The sequence below is a fragment of the Aspergillus fumigatus genome, chromosome 4, assembly GCF_000002655.1.
Source record: "Aspergillus fumigatus Af293 chromosome 4, whole genome shotgun sequence".
Taxonomy (NCBI): Eukaryota; Fungi; Ascomycota; class Eurotiomycetes; order Eurotiales; family Aspergillaceae; genus Aspergillus; species Aspergillus fumigatus.
The window spans coordinates 1,824,097-1,842,631 of record NC_007197.1 but is presented as its reverse complement, the minus strand read 5'-3'; the positions used below and the strand labels follow the sequence as shown (position 1 = coordinate 1,842,631).

Sequence of the window (18,535 nt, the reverse complement as noted above, 5' to 3'; positions counted from 1 at the left end):
AACAAACCATATATCGCGCGCAGCCAAACCGAGACGAGTAGCCTCCAACAGAAATCACCGGACTCCGATATACCCTTGCCAAAGCCGCAATAGCAGATGCTGAAAATAAAGTAGATGAGATCGTGTCGCGTCATTTGTGTATATCCTGTCAACTCTTTATCTGCTGTTTATATAGTCTCCTGGTTTCTTTTTCTTTGAGTTTCGCAAGTTCAGTATCTGAGGTGAGACTTTTGAATGTGAAGTGCCACAGCGGTCCAGACGCTATCAAGTAATAGGGCGACCACAAATGAAGAGCTCGAAAGTGATATGACCTCAGTGATCTTGAAAGGAAGAAAATAGGTGTCGGTTGTATATACGATAGTCGAGGCTGCTAGAAGCAATGGTTGCTATCAAAGAACTAGAAAGTCCTGAGAATCGTCGCAATCCCTTGCTCCTTCACCAAACGGACCTATAGACATACCCGTAGTTGTCAACACGGGCTCAGAACCTCACTAATCTTATTTGACGTGAGCGACCCCGTCGTTTCTGGCGCAGCAGAGCCAGCTCCACTGCTGCGTGTGGTGTCTTTGAGTTCCGGAGGCGCTTCTTCCTTCATGCACGCGTTTTCCAAGACGTTGGTCCATTTACCACTTGTACCGGCGTGGCTGTGCTTCAGATGCTGTCGAAAATGATCCGCACGATAGAATTTCTTTCCGTTGTTGCACTCACCGAACTTGTGCACTGAAGTAAGATGTTCAAACCTGCGATCCCAATCGGGCTGCGGAAAGTTTGGAAACTCCTCGCCGCAGTAGCCACAAGCATCGTGAGAAGGACCCGAATTTGTTTGCGCTGTTGGGGAAGTCGAAGGGTGGAACGCGGCTTGATATCCTGGCAAGGCGGCGCACGACCAGGAATGACGCCGCAAGTGAAGAGAGTTCTGATGACGTTCAGCCTCGTTCTTATTCTTGAACCGATTATTGCAGAACTGGCAAGAATATTGCTTCTCCATCTCATGTGCACTACACAGGGTATTAGTCACTAATGCTCAGTCACAGCAGATAGAATGGTCAAATCATACCGTAGTTCAGCAGGACTGTCGAACTTTTTAGGTTTCTTCGGACAACAGTCACAGATATACAGTCCAGCCATCTTAGGCGCAGCTGATTTTGGCACATTAAGGGTAGTCTGCAAAGACAATTTTGTCGTGCTATCCGCGTTTCGTAGCTCTGATGCGTCAGGGACTTGTGCGTTCCTCACACTTTGATGACTAGGTAGTCCTCCGGGAGAAGTTGAACTGATTGGCGGTCTGTCATTGAGGGCGTCGAAATCCGAACTTGGCGACAGCCCCCCGGGGGAAGGACGATCAAATGTCGACATGCTCGTCATACTGCTTCCTCCGATGGACATGGCCGCTGACGAATACGTCCCTGAAGTCCTCAAACTTAATGATGATGCGGCAGACAGAGTTCCATGGCTTTGTATATAGCCACCATTGACCGAAAGGGTGTTGGCATACGGATGTCCAGATGTTCTTCGCTGAGAAAGATCGCCATTGCATGTGGTAACATGGGGCGCATGTCTATCGTCTTGCACTGGCTCGCGCGGTGGTGAGGAGGCTCTTCTTTTAGTACCTGACTTCGAAGCATCCAAATAGGGTGGCGTTGCTTCACGGAGGTTGAAATATCGTGAGGGCAACGACTCATCGGTGGAAAAATCACCTTCGATATCCGAGAAAACGCCTTGGTCATAACTTCCGCGGTTTGATCGACTCGGCAAGCTTAGAGTTTCTTCACTTTGTGGCGTTGTACCACCTCCCCGGCGCCGATATACGTCACGCAGAAAGGCCGAGTGGTCGTACTCCACCGCTGAAGAAGGGGCGCTACTCTCAACACTGGGGCTTCGGTGGCCGAGATAATCTCTCCAACCGACCTTGGTACCAGGAGAGATTGCGCCAGATTGAGAGTTGCTTGGCCACCGCACGTCGAGCGTTGGTCCATCGGAAACCCCAGGAGATGGCAACCCACCAAAATTTCTCGGAGGAATGGGCAGCGTCGACAGTGAGGCCTTGGTCTCGTTGCCAAGGCTGATTGATTGTCGGGGAGAGAGCGGTTTGCCGATCTTGGAAAGCAGATGTTGGTCGTACGCGTCTGACGAATCCTTTACGCTTCGTCTGGAAAAATCTCGCTCGCCCTTCAATATGGAGCCGGGTGCATTGATGGTAATGGAATTGCGAAATCCTTCTTCCATCGCTGGCGGAGGTTCTATCTTTATATGCGCCTTCGGACTTGTCGAGACAGGCAAGCCGCTCTGTCTTCCGTCCAGTTCATCCAACGCCATTCGATCAGTCTTGCATACAGATTCCAAACGACGATGGCCTCCAAACAGGCTAGAACCGGGATTGATTGGCGCAAGTTTCGCCGACCCAGGATGATTTCTGGCGTTCGCAAAGAGCCAACCGGCATCATGGCCATCTTCGAGGTCAGTGATATGCGTCGGTGGAGGAAGTGGCGGCGGAGCAAAGTTAGTTATTGATTTTACCGGTATAGGCATCGGCCTGAGGGGTGAGTAGGACTGTCCAGACATGTTTTTTGGCGATCCGTCGGTAGAGTGAGATTGGTCATACCCACCACTATTGATCTCATGCACATTTATCAATGGTGGGGAGAGTCGCGGAAAGTCCATGGTCCAGCGTAATCATCAATGGACAGATCAAAAGGCAGCCAACAACCGGAAAAGACAGAAACTGTAGCCGGATCAAAAAGACAAGACAGCGTAACGTGAATCGTTCCAATGGTTCGACAGCTGGAAAATCTTAGCCCTGGCCTTAGGATGGATTTGTTTCACGTCACAGATGTCGCCAAGATTCATGCAGGGAGATGGATTGCGTCCAGGCAACGTAATAGAAAATGGAAGAAGACAATATTGTCAGAAGAAGAGTATGAAGTATCTCAAAGTCTATGAAAGCGCGTAAATGGCCAGAAGTCAGGTCGGTCTGGTCTCAACAAGATAGATAGGGCTGCAGGAAACCAATTTTTCCTTGACAAAGGTCCTTATTTCTGATAGTTGGACCACCGATTCGCTGCGTCAACGACTTTCTGTAACACACGCGCACAACCCTGGAAAACCGTTTGTGTGCCATCAATTCGCCTGTCAGTACAAACTCATTGGCAGGAAATGGCGCAGAAGCCACTGAGCATTCTTGCGAGATCCGCCTGAGGAGCTTGTGTTCTTGGGGAACTTGAGAAAGTTCGAATATAGCCGACAGTGAAAATCCACCAGAAATGAAAAGAAAAGAAAAATTAAAGACAGAAAATCATAAAATCGGACGAGAAATGAACAGCGCCGGAGATCAAGACGGCTGTGATGAGGGTGGCGGCGTTGGTGGTGGGATGGGCGCTGAAAACCAGACTGCAGGGAGTTTAGGTTCTTCTGGAATCACACCAAGTTCCTGATTCCTCCTGATTGGAGGATATGATGAATGAAGCTGAATGTAAATAATGATAATGGCGGAGTCGAGGATAAAAAGAAAGGCGATGTCGCATGCGTTGTTTTCAGCTAGAAAGGTAAGAAAATAAGAGAAGCTGTCCCTGATCCAGGGCTGAGATGCACAGGCGAAAAAGAGAGATCTGAGGCCTAGAAAGTAACCTGAGGCAGAGATACAGTAGGTACGTGAGTGGACCTTTTCTGACCTCTATGCAGCAGAAAGTTGGACGCAGTATGGAGGTATGCACCTAGGTAAGTTCTGTTGCGTAAAGTAGTTTATAAGAAAGTTGTCGGGAAAGGTGGTGGTGCAAGCCACTGCCTTATTGGTCCCTACAGGGCTGGAAAAGGAAGATGATGTACTCTGGAAAGTACCTAGGTGCAGCAGGGTAAGGTGAGATTAAGGTGAAAATCAGTAGTTCCAAGGATCTAACTGAAGTCTCGTTCCTCCTGTCATTCCAAGTCGTGTCTTTCCTTCTCCGCTCTGACACCCGATGATATTGAACAAACAAACAGGAGATGGTGATGACAATGCACGTAATGTAGTACTGATGGTCGCACAGAGAAGGACAGAAATTATTCATTCGAGACGCAAAATTAGAAGGAATATCTAATCGGTAGGATGGGTTGAGGACAACAATTATTATGATGATACCTTACAACAATGGTATCTGGTCCCACCTTCAACTGTGGTACTTGTATGGTGGTCTACGCCGTAGGTGGACACTACTCCGGACAAGAATACTTTTAGCCTAGGCTGGGACAGTCCCCTTTTTCTTAAGGGGGTAAAAAAAAATGAAGAGAATAGGGGAAAAGGAATAAAGAAGGGACCAAAAAAAAAAGGCTTTCACTCATACGCTTCCTGTAAATACCAAATCAAGCGAGGACTTGAGCACGGAGAGTTAATGTACGGAGTAGCAAAAGGCAAGAACAGGAGAAGGGAAATGAGTAAATGAGTAAATTCGCAAAACTGTTGTGATGAGCAAGATACTCCGTAGGTAAATCTGAAACTCACTTGATTGGAGAGGCGAATTCATGCATACGTACGGAGTACAGGATAATCATCAGAAGAACTATGGAGTATCTTAGAAAAAGTCGCCGAAAATTTTTGTGTTCCAGTCTTGACCTTGAAATTTTTCGATCTAGATTTCAAGGCATTCCAACAATTTCATTTAAACTTCGGGGCTTCTAGGGTGCTTGGGCGGTGACACAGTACTCGCGTAAATGTCTATCAAAATGTAACCCAGGCAGAGAGGCAGACAGTCAAAATAGCACTGAGAATCCTGACCAAAGTCAGCAACCTCCTCATGTACTATCATCGACAGGGCAGAAAGTGGGTGAGTCTGCTGGAATCTTTGTCCAAAATCGAATCACTATCGGCACTGTCTGTCTCGTTTCAATAGTGATAATCCTGCTGGATGAAAAGATCATCTCGGTTATCTACCTTCATTTCCTTTACGAATCGATCAGAGCTCAATGATTTAACTGAGTAGTTTTGCAAGCCTGTTTAACGTCACCGACCATTAGGCAGAAGGATTGACCTGCGAGCCTACAGAACAGCATCATGATATTAATCGGAATTGGTGTTATGAAAAGGGCGTTAATACTAGGACAGTGTACCTTGACAGCGGCCTAGAAGCTCGTCAGTGTATTTACTAGCTTGTCTTGGTGAGATATGGGAATATAGACTGTCAAGAATTCTTCGATAAAGCATGCTTAAAGAAGACCACGACTACTTTACTCAAGTATGAGAGACCTGGTTGTTGCCGCATTTATATATAAGCACATAGCTATGAAGGACTCGGGAAGATCGATAACTTCGTAGGGCTAGGGAGATAATGGAGCCCAATAATAATAACTTTACTCTGTACTCCGTAAGCCTTGTAAAGTCACCAAGTTCTAGTCTATATGTTAGGGAATGGATCAGAAGGAACGGCTCCCCATGAAATCAAGTCCAGTCGTCACCTCATTAGTACCTAGTAAGCTAGGAAGCAGCGAACAATTCAGTTTCAATAGCGGTGAACACAACACTAAGCGATTCTGGGTCAGACAACGGGTGTCAGGTTAATTTTCGATTGAGGCAGTGCTGGACTTGGTATGGTTTCTGTTTCAATGATACTCCTGTCTTGATAATGATAGAATATTTTTGTATTTGACGTATTTGAAATACCAATTCAATTCGAGGGATGCAGCACTGGATATCCGGGCCATCTATGAAAATGCTAAACATTAAGCCATAATGCCACGCTGTCATGCCGTTTATCAATTTTGACTATGGTGCAATATACTAATATTTGCCTGGGTCTGTAAGCAGGCATTTCAAGGACCCTGAAATCGCCTTCAACCTGTATGGTTCTCTGTTCCATTGGGTGAAAGCCCTAGGGTGACGGAAGGAGAGTTTCAATGCAGGGATACTATTAGCGACAAGAGTGAGCCTTTGAGACCATCTTTTCCACAAAGGATTAATTGAAACAACTCATCATCAAGAAAGTGTTTGTCGCCAAGTTAAGGTGCTCCGAGAACCTACTAAGGTACTAGGTACTGCAGTATACCCCACCATACCTACTTGCGCAAGCGAACCAAATCAATCTGAATGGTGAGAGAACGCTTGACCCGCTGCCGTTCAAGGCTTAGTAGGTTCCACTAAACTCTTAGATACATGCACTGCCACAGTGCTGGACCGCAGGTTGTCTGTCGATGTCTGTCGCATCAATTGGAATGTCTAAGGGGATCCAAGGATCTCCGTATGGGGAAAAAAGGCCTACAAGTGTGCCTTTGCTGTTGGAAGAGCGATTGTAGAGAATACCTCAAATAGAAGGAACCTGTCTTTATAGAGCACCATTTGGATTCAAGTGAAAGGGACTTGAATCATTCATTCTTCTAACTATGGCATGGTTCAGTGTCATGTAATAATCTGCGCATCACTTTAAGTTAGTTATTTCCAGGCAGAGCATGATGGTGACTCCACCAAGTGTTGTAGCTTACGTCTTTCCCATGCCTCATCCCCGTATTGTTTTGTCTCGGAAGATGCAAGAGGAATAGCTTGGGCTACAGATATCAATCGATGATTGGGCAAGGAGGAAGAGAGGCAAAAAGAGTTATTAATCTGCAACTTACGGCGTTAGCAGTCAAGTTACTGCTAACCTACCAAAATACCCAAGGACCTACCTAGTTAGGCGTCTTGCTCCGTTTGTATGAAATTCAATATTTTCGGGTCTGAGCTGGTTTTTCAGTAAATTTTTATTTCGCCATGAAGCCCGATTGCTAGGTACCCAGGTCTCTAATAATTTGTAGTATTGAACACGCACGTCTGCATCCACTGGTGGTGGCAACCCAGGAGACTGGATCGGTCGCTGTAGCCATTCCGTGTTCCCAGCCATTCGGCGACCAGAGTGGCCTGTCTTTTGCCATTGCGCTTGGTACTTGACTATGGAGTACTCTCCTGTCTTAATTCCCAGTTGTGCCAGTCTGATTGTCTTGAAACTTGGCTTAAACAAACAGATATGTCACTAGTCGGCTTCCATTGGTCAACTTCTTGGAACGTTTTAATGATGGGGCACTTTCTGATTCTCCGTACCACAGATCAAGATCAGTAGCGAAATATTTCAACCCCACCTCGTACACTAGCGTGCCTGGATTGTAGAATTCGAGAAACCTGCAAATCAATGGGCCAATGGTGCTCAAGTAGGTCTCATGCAACTGGAATTGAATTGTCTCTATGCTTACTGGTTATCTAGGACCTGGAACTGAAAGTCAGGAACGTCAGCCCTCAGCGCTTCTTAAACCTTCCCGCAATCTAGAGCCTATCGATCAGTCAAACCAACCACAAGTTCCACAACGTAACGACTAATGTACTACCTATGTACCTTGGTAGGCCCAAGAGTCTCATAGAAGTCTAAGATCTAATCCTGTCAGCCTTCAGCCTTGTCAAGGATACGCACAAAAATGCACTGGACTAGAAGGCTGAAGCACAGGCCCTTGGCCAATTTAGCCCACATGATACTGATGGAACACCAGAATACGTACAAGTAAAAGCTTAAACAGGCCGTGGTCATGACATCCGATGGGTGATCTCCTTCCGACTGCACGTCGTATTTGGGTAAATCTCTCCTTCTAGAATATTCTCCAGTTTAATTCAACGGATTGGCCCTTTGTCATAGGTAGGCACAGCCAACGAATTCTCTGACCCTGACCTTACGGGTTTTGCGGCTTTTACCAGCCTACTGCATCAATCTCGAAGACACAGCGAAGAATGAATTGTCTACAATCAACCTACTGGCGAAATGCAGCCCTGTCTACCCACACTTTGTGACAATCTTGCAGTGACAAAGCTTGCCTCCACTCTCTTGGCTAAGAGACCGTCACCAATGATCTCGAGTATACCAGGATGTGATACTTTCAATATGCCTACAAAACTTTTAGTGCCCTTTCATACGATCAAATCAGTACACAACACCAGACTAGTAAGCACATTATTATTGTTAGTCCGACTGGCGTCAAAATTAAACAAAATTCTTGAAATAACTGATCATTTGTCTTCAAGATGCCCAGTCATACCAGACATGGGACAAAGATTGCCATCTCTGGTTCAGTCGCACAGACCACTGGCCTAATGAGCTTGGCAGATAGGGGACCAATCGAAGTTGTGCTGTGCGCTTGACTTAATAAGACTGGATTAGTCCGTGAAGTCTAGCCATTAACTTTCCATCCATGTGCTGGTGACCACTGATGTCTACCTGCTGGCTCGACAGAATGGCATCTCCTTTGAACGCATTTAACTGCGACGACAAATCCTGGGCCAGCCGGCTCGTTAATGGCCCGGTTTACTGCTGGTAACCAGCAAGCCACCTAAAACTATCTGGAGGGGCGCTCCACATGACCGATTGTCAACCAGGCAGTAACCAGGCAGTGACGCCCGATTGGTACAAGTCGGGATTTTCCTGCCTGGGCTAGCATGGCGCGGTAGGCCAGGGGGAATCTACCAGAGTGAGTCGGATGGAATATATCAGGCCCAAACATTCGCAATTTCGGCACAGTCATCTGCAGGGGATGAGGGGTAAAGCAGGTACTGTATCCCGCCAACGTCACGTCACTTTCGTAATTGTCATCAGAGTTACTCCACAAAGTTTGAAAGGTTAAGCACTACCGCCTAGATTACCCGGTTGAGGCTAAGCATCTCGAATTAGCCAGTGATCCCTGCGTGCAGAGGAGAGAGGCCTTTGAGTCTCAGACTTGGCCTTCTTAACTACAGACACCCGAGGCAACAATGACAGACCATCAGGCACGTGCAGATGTCAGCCCTAGCCCTAAGTACTCTACATTTTATTCTTCAGGCACCCACGGCACAGGGAGCTAGCCCTCCGCGAGAGACCAATCAAAGTCATCAAGATCTTCTTGGCTCGATTCAGATTGATTCCGAGGCTGATTAGATTGTCACCTCCCCTTAACTCGTCACCTACATGAAAGGATACCTTGAAACTATACTCATAATTTTGTCCTTCGCTGATCGGCTATAACGTGGCATCAGCATGGCTATGAACAAGATCCCAGGACACGATATCTACATCGGAGGGTCAGTCCAGCTTGCCCCTCCCGCCATGATAGAATTTTGTCGTGCCGCTGAGCTCCCCATGATGCGGGGCCAAGAACGACAATAATAAGCAGGGGACTGGGAAGCAAAGTGATCGATAAGATGAAAACCTGCTAACAGTTAGAATAACTTGCAGTATTCTAGCAGTCAAAAACAAGGCGGCTTTGAGTAGAGCGAACATTACACACATAGTCTCGGTGCTGCGATTAAATCAACCTGATGAGATTTTTGCCAACTTCCAACATCATTGCATCCATGCAGACGATGTTGGAGATGAGAATCTCTTGGAACATTTTCCATCTGCTATCAAGTTCATCCAGTCGGGATTGGATGCTGGAGGCAGTGTGCTCGTACATTGGTCAGTAAATAGTTTGGCTACTGAGTAATGCCATATATATTTGAAGTCATTACTGACACCAACCAGTGCAATGGGAAAATCGCGCTCCGCCACCATCTGCATTGCCTATCTGCTCCATCAGCAGCCCAGTGCATTGACCCCTCAGTCTGCGCTTGCTTTACTGAGGAAGGGCCGACCACTCTGCGAGCCAAACGATGGGTTCATGGAACAGCTAGCTCTCTACCACGAAATGGGATGTCCCGACGATGTCACCGGTCATCCACTCTACAATCGTTGGCTGTATCGCCGCGAAGTCGAAGACAGTGTGGCCTGTGGACGAGCACCTGAGATGCAGTCGGTCTTGTTTGAGGATGAACAGCCACACAGACCTCAAGAGACCAGTGACCGTCTGACTGAGATCAAGTGTCGTAAATGCCGGTTGGTTTTCTTACTTGTCGTCAATTTAGACCACTGTCTGATAGGCTCTTCAGGCGTACGCTGGCCACCACGCCATTCATCATACCACATGGTCCACGGCAGAATAACAAGGCAACGGAATGTGCTCACATTTTTCTCCATCCGCTGACGTGGATGCGACCATCTCTTTTTCCTAATACCACTACAGACTCCGAAGCGACAGAATACGGTTCCCGTCCTGATGATGCGCCACTATCTGGCCGCTTGACGTGTCCGAATACAGCTTGTGGAGCTAATATTGGCAAATTTGCCTGGCAGGGTATGCAGTGCAACTGCGGTGAATGGGTTGTTCCTGCCATCGGTCTTGCGAAAGCCAGAGTTGATATATCTGATCGGTTTAACATGGCCCGTGGGCCGGGTGGTTTACCACCAGCGGCTTTCGGGATCCGCATGCCACCTGGCATGAGAGCTCCAGATGATTCAGGGGCGGGCCGCGGCAATCTTTGACGTGGTCCTCAGAATCTAATCTACCCATCGTCTGGGATGAACTCTCCAAGAACATTTGGGCGCGTCGCCACGTGCTCATCACCAACATTAATCCAAGTCTTGGCGCCCTTAAGTGTCTGGATTACGTTCGGCTTACGTTAGCAGACCGAGTCATACTCGCATTAGGAGCAGTCCCCGGTCGCCACTCGTGGACTTCAGGAATGTCTTACTATGTACATCACCGAGTCTCAAGTGGCGAGACTGAGGAAGATAAGGCGATCGTCAAAAGCGATTACCCTTCAGACAGTCGAGAGTGACTGTATCAAAGAGGATGGGCGATCGGCGAGACCAAGAAGTCCATTGGATGAGGGTGGATAGCAGAAGTTGACAGACGGATATGCAACATCGATCGAATGATGACCCCAACGAGCTGTTATCCACGTCTTGATTCCATCATTCAGAGACCCCTTGCATTAGGACGCATTAGGAATAGCGGTCAACAAGCAAGACAAAGGAACACATGGGACTCCGTAATCTCATCGCACTTCGCAAGTAAGGTATCGTGCGAGAAGAACCTTCAGTTGGGGTCCATGAAATTACATTTCTAGCGCCAAGGTGTTTCGGAGGACCCTTATGCCGATCGGTCTGTGGGGATTCTTAAAATGAAGGCGGCCTGTGCCAAAAGCTAGAGTGTACGCTGAACCTTCTGATTCCTTGACCCTGGAGCAACGAACAAGGCTTGTAATTCGCCTTTCATCGGAATGCCTGCCCATTAGTCTGATTACTCGATATGTACAGTTATGTTGGCACTTCTGAGATGTGGAGACCTACACAGGAAGCGCAACAACAGCCTCGTTCCTGTAGACAGCTAGTATACTAAGCGTCGGGGAATCTCGGTCAATGATGTAACGTTCCCTACACTTGCTGCACAGTTCAAGTCTTGAGCTTGTTTCCGCGAACTCTGTGTGATGGAGCAATTTTCAGTTTGCACCAGGAAGCGTATACTTTTACCAGGACCAGGGACCTAAGGGAGTTCCCTTAGCTTGCCTCATGTCATCGAACCAAGAGCCAGCGGCTAGTGGCCTGGGCCGCCTGTCAGCATTCATCCAGGATTCAGGGCTTAAAACCCACATCCCCACGAGGCTGTTGGGGGGCCCCTAAGGTAGCCCCATCTGAAATGGACAAAGCAGCCAATAGCAGTTGTGCACCAGTCCGGGATCTGGCAAGAGAAGATCGAGGATGAATGAACATTCTACGCAGTAGTTTACTGCCTTCAGGGAGAGAACGTGAATATCTCTCTAAAGGGGTAATTGAATAGAATTAAGCCTAGACCAATAGTCAGCCTTATCAGCTAAAGGCTTCTCGGATGTTGTCGAATACTGATACTGCATACCCGGCAATAAATTCTTTGTGATACAATCCCTACACAGTACTTTACGGACGTAAGAAATAGATGATTCCGTTGCTGGTTCTCTAGTGGTTAGGCTACTGGTAAGCACAAAGTCAACCCCTGGCTGTGGTAGGCTAGCAGGGCCTGGACTAATGTGGGCTGCAAAACTAGCTTCGGGACGGGGGCTGTGCAAAGCTGTTCTTACGCAGCTGGACGCACCAAGGACCCATGCATGGACTTGATTGTTTGCAATTTTCGATCTTTCCATTTCCGCCGGGTTCCGCGTGTCAGGGGCTGTGGGGCTCTAGTATCGGTGTCTATGTATTTTTCATTTCCTACCTTGGATATTTCCTTCGTATGTTGGTATCAAACTGGTAGACCATGCCATAAGCAGCACTCAGGGAGGTTCAATGTCATCATGATTGATCATTATACTGCGTTCTAGGGAGAGAGATCTACACGCAGCTCCTGCACCTCAGACCACCAGGGAGAAAGGGTATGACGGAGCCATGGGCCAACCAGCTATCAACTACGAAAGGAGTATTCATTAAAGGATTGGCCGTCGCAATATGTCACCCGTCTGGGCAGCATTAAGGAAGTCCGTGCTTGTCAGCCAGTCATCTCTGCCAAGGAGATGCACAGCCTCCCTGCCTTACGGTGACAGGGAGTAGAGCACTTCGCAAGCTGTATGTACTGCGCTCATTTCAGGAACCAACTGTTCAAACAAGATCGAGCGGCAAGACCGTTCGAGCTGCATACCTCTGTCTCCTTTGTTTAATGCAAAGTGGCAGTTGGCTTATCTGAGGATGACGTCACGCGGTGGATTTCTAAGATTGTAGATCGATAATCGCAGGGCTGGCGGCTTAGCACCCTTGCAGTTACATCAGGGGATTGATGATCTCCTGATTATGGACAGAGAATCAGGAGTGTAATTGTAGACACGGCAGGCTTCGATGTTGCAACCTGTTCAGGCAACCAGCATACCTTGTTCCTCCTCGTCCAAGGTGCCGCCCTTGGTAAGATTCGGTGATATTGACATCCTTGTCTTTGATCAGGCGACAGGCAGATTGCTACTCGGTGAAGGAGCTAGTCTTTCTTATGACTGGCGCTCAATAAATTCCACGGATAGAGGATGGGCCAGTAATTGGCGCAGCGGATCAAAAGTTGCGTCCATGTAATTTTCTGATTGCAAGGGAGGGTTCAAGATAATCTCTGCAATGAACTGCCTCTGCCGTCGAACTGAGCGAAACAGGAAATGCGGTATAGTCCGCCATTCACACCTGGCTTATGCATGCTGTGACCAGAAAGATCAGCAGACACTCTGTGTAGTATCCGAACGCACCGCACCGTTCGCTTTCTGCAACGGCTCGATCACATCGTGCTTCCTTATACAGGCTAGTGCTTACCGCGGTATGCACAGCCGTCTTTCTGGAAATTTTGTGAGATGTTCTAGCTGCCAGCTGCCGGCAGGCGATCCGGGTCATGTTGTAACTTGGTCATTGCCAATGAATCTGTTTTCTCGGTATTTGGGAAGACAGAACTGATATGACCGCAGATCAGGTCAGCAAACAGCAGGACAGTGGAATGCTTTTGTTGAGTCGCTGCCCCCATTCCAAGATCAGTCGTTTGAGCTCAAAATCCGCCAGCACATCAGCCTTGAGGCTATCCGCCGATCAGGTTTCATTTGGTGCCAGCCTTGCCAGGCATGAAGGATCCGCATCCTAGCCCGTACTCCCCACACGACTCCCGAAAAGGTTCAACGTTCAACGAATAGATAGACATCTTCTATGCATCAAAGAAATGATGGATGTGACTGCCACGCATCAAAGATCGCCAGACGGGACAGATGGGAAGGCAGATGGGTCTTGCAAGCGCTGACGATTCCGCTTGGCCATTTCGATATTACACTGTCTGTCGACACGCATCTGGTAGAAATTTCTGTCTATCCGTTAGTTCAGATCAAGGATGACGTGGTTAGCTTCGTATCCGGTTTGGGAATAGGCATACTTGTGCAAAGCGAAAATACGAGGCGAGTCATCCGTCGCTGACGACGAAGCGGACTTCGTGAGGGACTCAATCTGTCCACGTCAGCGAATCGTCTTAATCATTCCATTTGCAGAGGTAAGAGGGCCATTTCTACCTTCTCATCTCTCTCTTTCTCAAGTGACTTGGCGCCGCTGTCGCTCTCCTTGTCCGATTTCTTGGACTTCTTGTCTGAATTCTTCGGCTCGTCATCGGCCTTCTTCTCCTTCTCTTTTTCCTTCTTCCGTCGCTGCTTCTCTTCATACTCCTTTTTCACTATCTCGATTTCCCGCGCCAATGCTTCCTGCTTTGCCTTGGCTGCCGCCTGTTCCGAGTCCACGATAGGAGAGCAGAAATGCCTATCTTGTAGATGGACAGGACAGATATAGAAAAAGTCCTACGTAGTCAGCAAAATCTCAACAAAAAGTCCGCACAAGATGACGGCATCTTAATAGCAAGGCAGCGCCTACCTTGTTGTCTGGTGTAATCAGAACACTAGCGGAGGGCTTGTAGCAAACAAAGCATGCTTTGGCGGCAGTATCGGCCACCCGACGTAGATGCCATACATTGGGGAGTGACATTGACTTCGGCAACTGCCTAAGTCTATAAGATGTATAAGTTATATATAAGAGTGGGATCCGAATGTTTGGCTACAGAGGCGAAGGAGATTCTCTGCAGACGGCGACAAGTGCACGAGCGATTTCTTGATCGTTGGTGCGGAGCACCGGATGTCAGGTGACTGGCTACTATGTCCATTTGGCGATGTTGTTCATTTGTTGCAAATGCTCCAATGACTCGACGATAGTGTCTAGCTGTCGATATATTTCCATCACTGTAAAACAAACACTGTAAATTCACAAACACCCTGCTGCAAATGGAAATCTCTACTCGGTCACACTATCCTTGATGTTGCGAAGAGTACTGGGCTCCTTAGAACCAGTCACCATGGCGGCAGCATTCTGTGCTCGTCTGCGCGCATCGGTCCAGAGCATAAATTCACCATAAGTTCGGGGCATGACCTGAATATCTTTCTCAACCAAGAAGGTATAGTTAAACTGGCCCGTGGATTTCTTGCTGCCGTGCTCCACGTCCCTAACCTTAGAATCGACACGGACCTGCACTTTGGTGTATGTGGTGCCGTCTCTCTGCAGCGGTTCTGTGTGAGCAACCGTAGCCCGTAGGTACAGAACGCTTCCCACGGGCACAGGGTTTTCGAAAGTGCTGGGATCCAGGGAGATGAAGTTGGGACGGGCGTGGGAAAATGAGGCGGCGCAGCAGAATGCGAGTTCGAAAGTCTGTTTGAGGAGGAAGCCACCGAAGATCATAAAGTTGTGCCGGTTGCGATCCTGTGGTTGCATAATCATGGCGGATTTCAGTACTGTGTCGCTCATGAAGACCATATTGTCAGGTCTTTGGGCAGGTGATTCAGGATCTGTTCCCGCGTTAGCATCAGCGTTGGAACAGCTGAAGGGATTATTGTCACTCACTCAAATATGCCATCTCCTTCGTCCACATGTTATGTATTAAATTACTTTCTTCGGCGTCAGGCGCCTTCTCCAGGAGACTTCTCGTTCTCAGAGCCTTCTTGGCTTGATAATTCTTTTCGCCCTTGTGGAAGAGAAGACGCTCCTCCGCATTTTCCACAAGCAAAGGTGCAATAGGAACGGGCCTAATGGGGATGTCAGTGCTCGTTTCCCACATCTTAATACTCAGCACTCACTTCTTGGTGGCTGGGTCAAGCGAGACCATGGTAAAGGCGCAGGTGATAAGGACGTCCTCCGGTTTTACCGGTTCTCCTTCCGCAGGGACCCTGGTCACTTGAAGGGACACCTCCATACTTGATCTGCCCGTGGCATACGTGACCTGACCGCTCAGCTCAAGATCACAAATCTCCATTAGAGGATGCTCGATGGTAATCCGATCCACTGCCGCGGTCACAGTAGCTACTGAGTCACCGGCGTGTTTGTACGCGATGATGCCCGCCAAGGCATCCAGGTCCATCAGCAATGATCCCAGTCTATGAGAGGAGCGATTAATGAGTTATGCCCTACAGAAAGAAAACACAATCGTACCTTATATGTCCCGAAGCATTCAGGTAAGAATCCAGCAACCATTTGTCTTGACTTAGGGGTAAAATCTAAGAAATTGCACTCGGTCACTCCATTCGTATTTGTGCAAAACATTCATTGGTGCAACTTACGGCACTGTAATAACTATCTGACATTCTCTTTGGTGTCAAGTCTGGCTTTCCCTGCGTACGGGGTGTCTGGCCCGACTGCGCATCCTCGCGACTCTTCGTCAGCGCCTCGATCCACGGAGTCTTGACGCGCATGGGCATCCATGTCGGCTTGGAAGAAACATTGGTCACTGCGCTGGGGTGAAAATCCCTCCACAAGATTAACGACTTCGTTAATGGATGCTCAGCTTTCATGTAAAGAACAGTTGAGCTGGTCGTGTGTGGTGATGGGCATTGTGCCCGAGTAACAACTGATCTTCGCGCGCTGAGCCTGAACATGGTGGAGATGTGAAGTCGTCAGAAGTACCCGATCTCGGTGATCAGTAGAATATAGCTGTATATGTATAGATTGATAAACCAATCTAGACCAACACCCCTGCTTGACCCTTCGTTTGCGGAGGTGGTCGGCTCGATTATTTGGTAATTTGGTTTGGGTTCCCGAGGCCGTTTCCGCCCGGATGAAGTCGGGGCCAACAATGACTATATCCCTCATTCATTACTTCATAGAATCTGTATAGGGTCCGAGATTGTGGGGATTTAAAGAAGCTTTCACATAATAGACTCCAATTCACTTCTGTGCTCATCAGCATGTATGTCAATTTGTTGAGAAGGTTGTTGAAGGTTGATCGTTGACAGCAGATCTGTTGACATCATCGGGATCTATTTGCCTGAATCATTCGGCATCAACCGCCTCGATCGACTGTTTACGAGCAGAAGAATCTATGCGCAGCTCCAAGTGGTCACTAGTAGTGAAGAGGTACTATCAAACCACTTGCTAGTGTTCCTACTCCTGTTACCTGTCTTCCAACTACTCTAGCCAGTTCAAATGAGGACGAACATCTCTCTCGTCGGAGAATGCGTCAATATGAAGTCATTGATAAAGGTGTCTTGGGGAAGTCATGTGTCGAACCTGGCGGCCTGATACGGTTGATAGCAGCTCATATGACTGTATGAGCACTCTCTGTTCTATTACCGTGCCATTGATGTGCCAGATCAATCAGCCTACACGATGAGTGACCCCAACAATCCCAACATTGAGCAGAGATCAACGCCCCAATGGGCTCTCTATCAGCGGGAAAACTTCTTGAAAGCAAGAGAGGGCAAGACTGTGCCTTTCAACACCGGTATGTTTAGTCTAACAAAGTAAAGCATCGGAGGCACGAGCTAAGTTTCGAGCATAAAGATCCCAGGAAACTTGAAGAGCTAGCCCGTGAAAAGCTCAGCCAAGGCGGCTGGTATGTCCGCAAGGCCGGGTCTCGATGGATAAGCCAGATACTAAGGCACTTCACAGGTACTATGCTTCCTCGAATGCAGGCATGTCCAATACCCACCTAGCCAACCGACAAGCCTTCTACCGCCACCGCATTGTCCCCCGGCAGCTTGTCGACACCAACCTCCGCGACACAACAACGGAGATCTTCGGCCACAAGGTCTCGGCACCCATAGGGTTTGCCCCAATTGGCATCAACAAGATCTACCATCCTGCCGCTGAAGTCGCCGTCGCCAAGGTCGCGCACGAGCTCAATCTCCCGTACTGCCTCTCCACAGCCGGCAGTACGCCAATTGAGAAGGTCGGCGAGGCGAACGGATCAGGCCCGCGTTTTTACCAGTTGTACATGCCTCACGATGAGGAGCTGATGCTGTCACTGCTCAACCGGGCCTGGAAGTCCGGATTCGACGTACTGGTGCTCACGACGGATACATGGCAGCTCGGCTGGCGGCACGACGATGTCGCCAACTCGAATTACGCGTTTTACCGCGGCATTGGCGCTGATCTGGGGCTAACGGACCCTGTGTTCCAGAAGCGCTGTCAAGAGGCCGGCATCGACATTGAAAAAGACGTCGTGGCCGCTTCGACCAAGTGGATCGACTCCGTCTGGCATGGCCGGGCCTGGTCCTGGGACACCATCCCCTGGCTGATCGGGAAGTGGAAGTCCATCTCCGGTGGTCGGCCGTTCGTCATCAAAGGGATCCAGTCCGTCGCGGACGCGAGAAAGTGCGTCGAGTACGGTGTTGACGGGATCGTGGTGAGCAACCATGCCGGCCGCCAGGTTGATGGTGCGATCGCTAGCCTTGATGCGCTGGAGAATATTGTCGACGCGGTGGGTGACCAGATTTACATCATGTATGACTCTGGAGTCCGGGGTGCAAGCGACGTCGTCAAAGCGCTGGCGCTGGGCGCAAAATTCGTCTTTGTCGGTCGTCTTTGGGTTTGGGGGCTCAGTATCATGGGCGAGGAAGGCGTGCGCCATGTCATGAAGTCACTCCTGGCAGATTTCGATATCTTAATGGGAGTTGGAGGATTCAATAGTATCAAAGACTTTGATAAGTCGATACTAGGTATGTCGAGCTCAGTGAAGAAAGGCACGGCCGCTGATCATTTATTAGAGTCCTATCCCAGGTCGTATACCTACATACCGGGCAAGGTTCTCTGATATGTTTTGCCTATACGTGCGTTCAAAATTTGGAGACCATTTTGGAAAGTGCATGTACATTGAGCTCATTCGCAGCTCAAACACTGGGAGACTCTGGTAATGCCATCTGTTATATTACAGATGGTACTCTAGGAACCACTCATGCCATCAGTAAAACGTCTGG

General features: G+C 48.5%; 5 protein-coding genes across 5 annotated transcripts; 2 read left to right on the top strand and 3 right to left on the bottom strand.

The window, feature by feature from the left end:
- Positions 1-469: 469 nt before the first annotated feature.
- On the bottom strand, positions 470-4,311 carry znfA (putative C2H2 finger domain protein; the record flags this gene model as incomplete). The annotated part of the gene is made up of 2 exons (XM_747024.2): positions 1,058-4,311; positions 470-998 (listed from the first exon to the last, which is right to left on the bottom strand). The coding sequence occupies exons 1-2, from the start codon at positions 2,659-2,661 to the stop codon at positions 470-472; spliced, it is 2,133 nt and encodes a 710-aa protein (XP_752117.2). The 5' UTR covers positions 2,662-4,311.
- Positions 4,312-6,871: 2,560 nt separating this feature from the next.
- On the top strand, positions 6,872-11,315 carry dspC (dual specificity phosphatase YVH1). The gene is made up of 6 exons (XM_747025.3): positions 6,872-7,143; positions 7,197-7,939; positions 8,003-9,031; positions 9,186-9,407; positions 9,474-9,824; positions 9,878-11,315. Exons 3-6 carry the CDS (start codon positions 8,988-8,990, stop codon positions 10,308-10,310), a joined length of 1,050 nt encoding a protein of 349 aa, XP_752118.2. The 5' UTR covers positions 6,872-7,143; positions 7,197-7,939; positions 8,003-8,987; the 3' UTR covers positions 10,311-11,315.
- Positions 11,316-13,502: 2,187 nt separating this feature from the next.
- AFUA_4G07070 (AAA-ATPase Vps4-associated 1 family protein) lies at positions 13,503-14,282 on the bottom strand (the record flags this gene model as incomplete). The annotated part of the gene is made up of 4 exons (XM_747026.1): positions 13,503-13,617; positions 13,687-13,757; positions 13,820-14,026; positions 14,172-14,282. 4 exons carry the CDS (start codon positions 14,280-14,282, stop codon positions 13,503-13,505), a joined length of 504 nt encoding a protein of 167 aa, XP_752119.1.
- Positions 14,283-14,585: 303 nt separating this feature from the next.
- AFUA_4G07060 (putative acyl-CoA thioester hydrolase) lies at positions 14,586-16,039 on the bottom strand (the record flags this gene model as incomplete). The annotated part of the gene is made up of 5 exons (XM_747027.1): positions 14,586-15,133; positions 15,189-15,370; positions 15,422-15,718; positions 15,774-15,838; positions 15,902-16,039. The coding sequence occupies 5 exons, from the start codon at positions 16,037-16,039 to the stop codon at positions 14,586-14,588; spliced, it is 1,230 nt and encodes a 409-aa protein (XP_752120.1).
- A 907-nt stretch (positions 16,040-16,946) lies between these two features.
- On the top strand, positions 16,947-18,372 carry AFUA_4G07050 (uncharacterized protein; the record flags this gene model as incomplete). The annotated part of the gene is made up of 3 exons (XM_077804583.1): positions 16,947-17,061; positions 17,121-17,172; positions 17,229-18,372. 3 exons carry the CDS (start codon positions 16,947-16,949, stop codon positions 18,370-18,372), a joined length of 1,311 nt encoding a protein of 436 aa, XP_077660729.1.
- Positions 18,373-18,535: the final 163 nt, after the last annotated feature.

Coding starts and splice junctions, on each gene's coding strand:
- dspC (XM_747025.3), top strand. CDS start 8,988: ATGGCTATGAACAAGATCCCAGGACACGATATCTACATCGGAGG. Junction 9,408..9,473: donor GGCAGTGTGCTCGTACATTG/GTCAGTAAATAG, acceptor GACACCAACCAG/TGCAATGGGAAAATCGCGCT. Junction 9,825..9,877: donor ATCAAGTGTCGTAAATGCCG/GTTGGTTTTCTT, acceptor TAGGCTCTTCAG/GCGTACGCTGGCCACCACGC.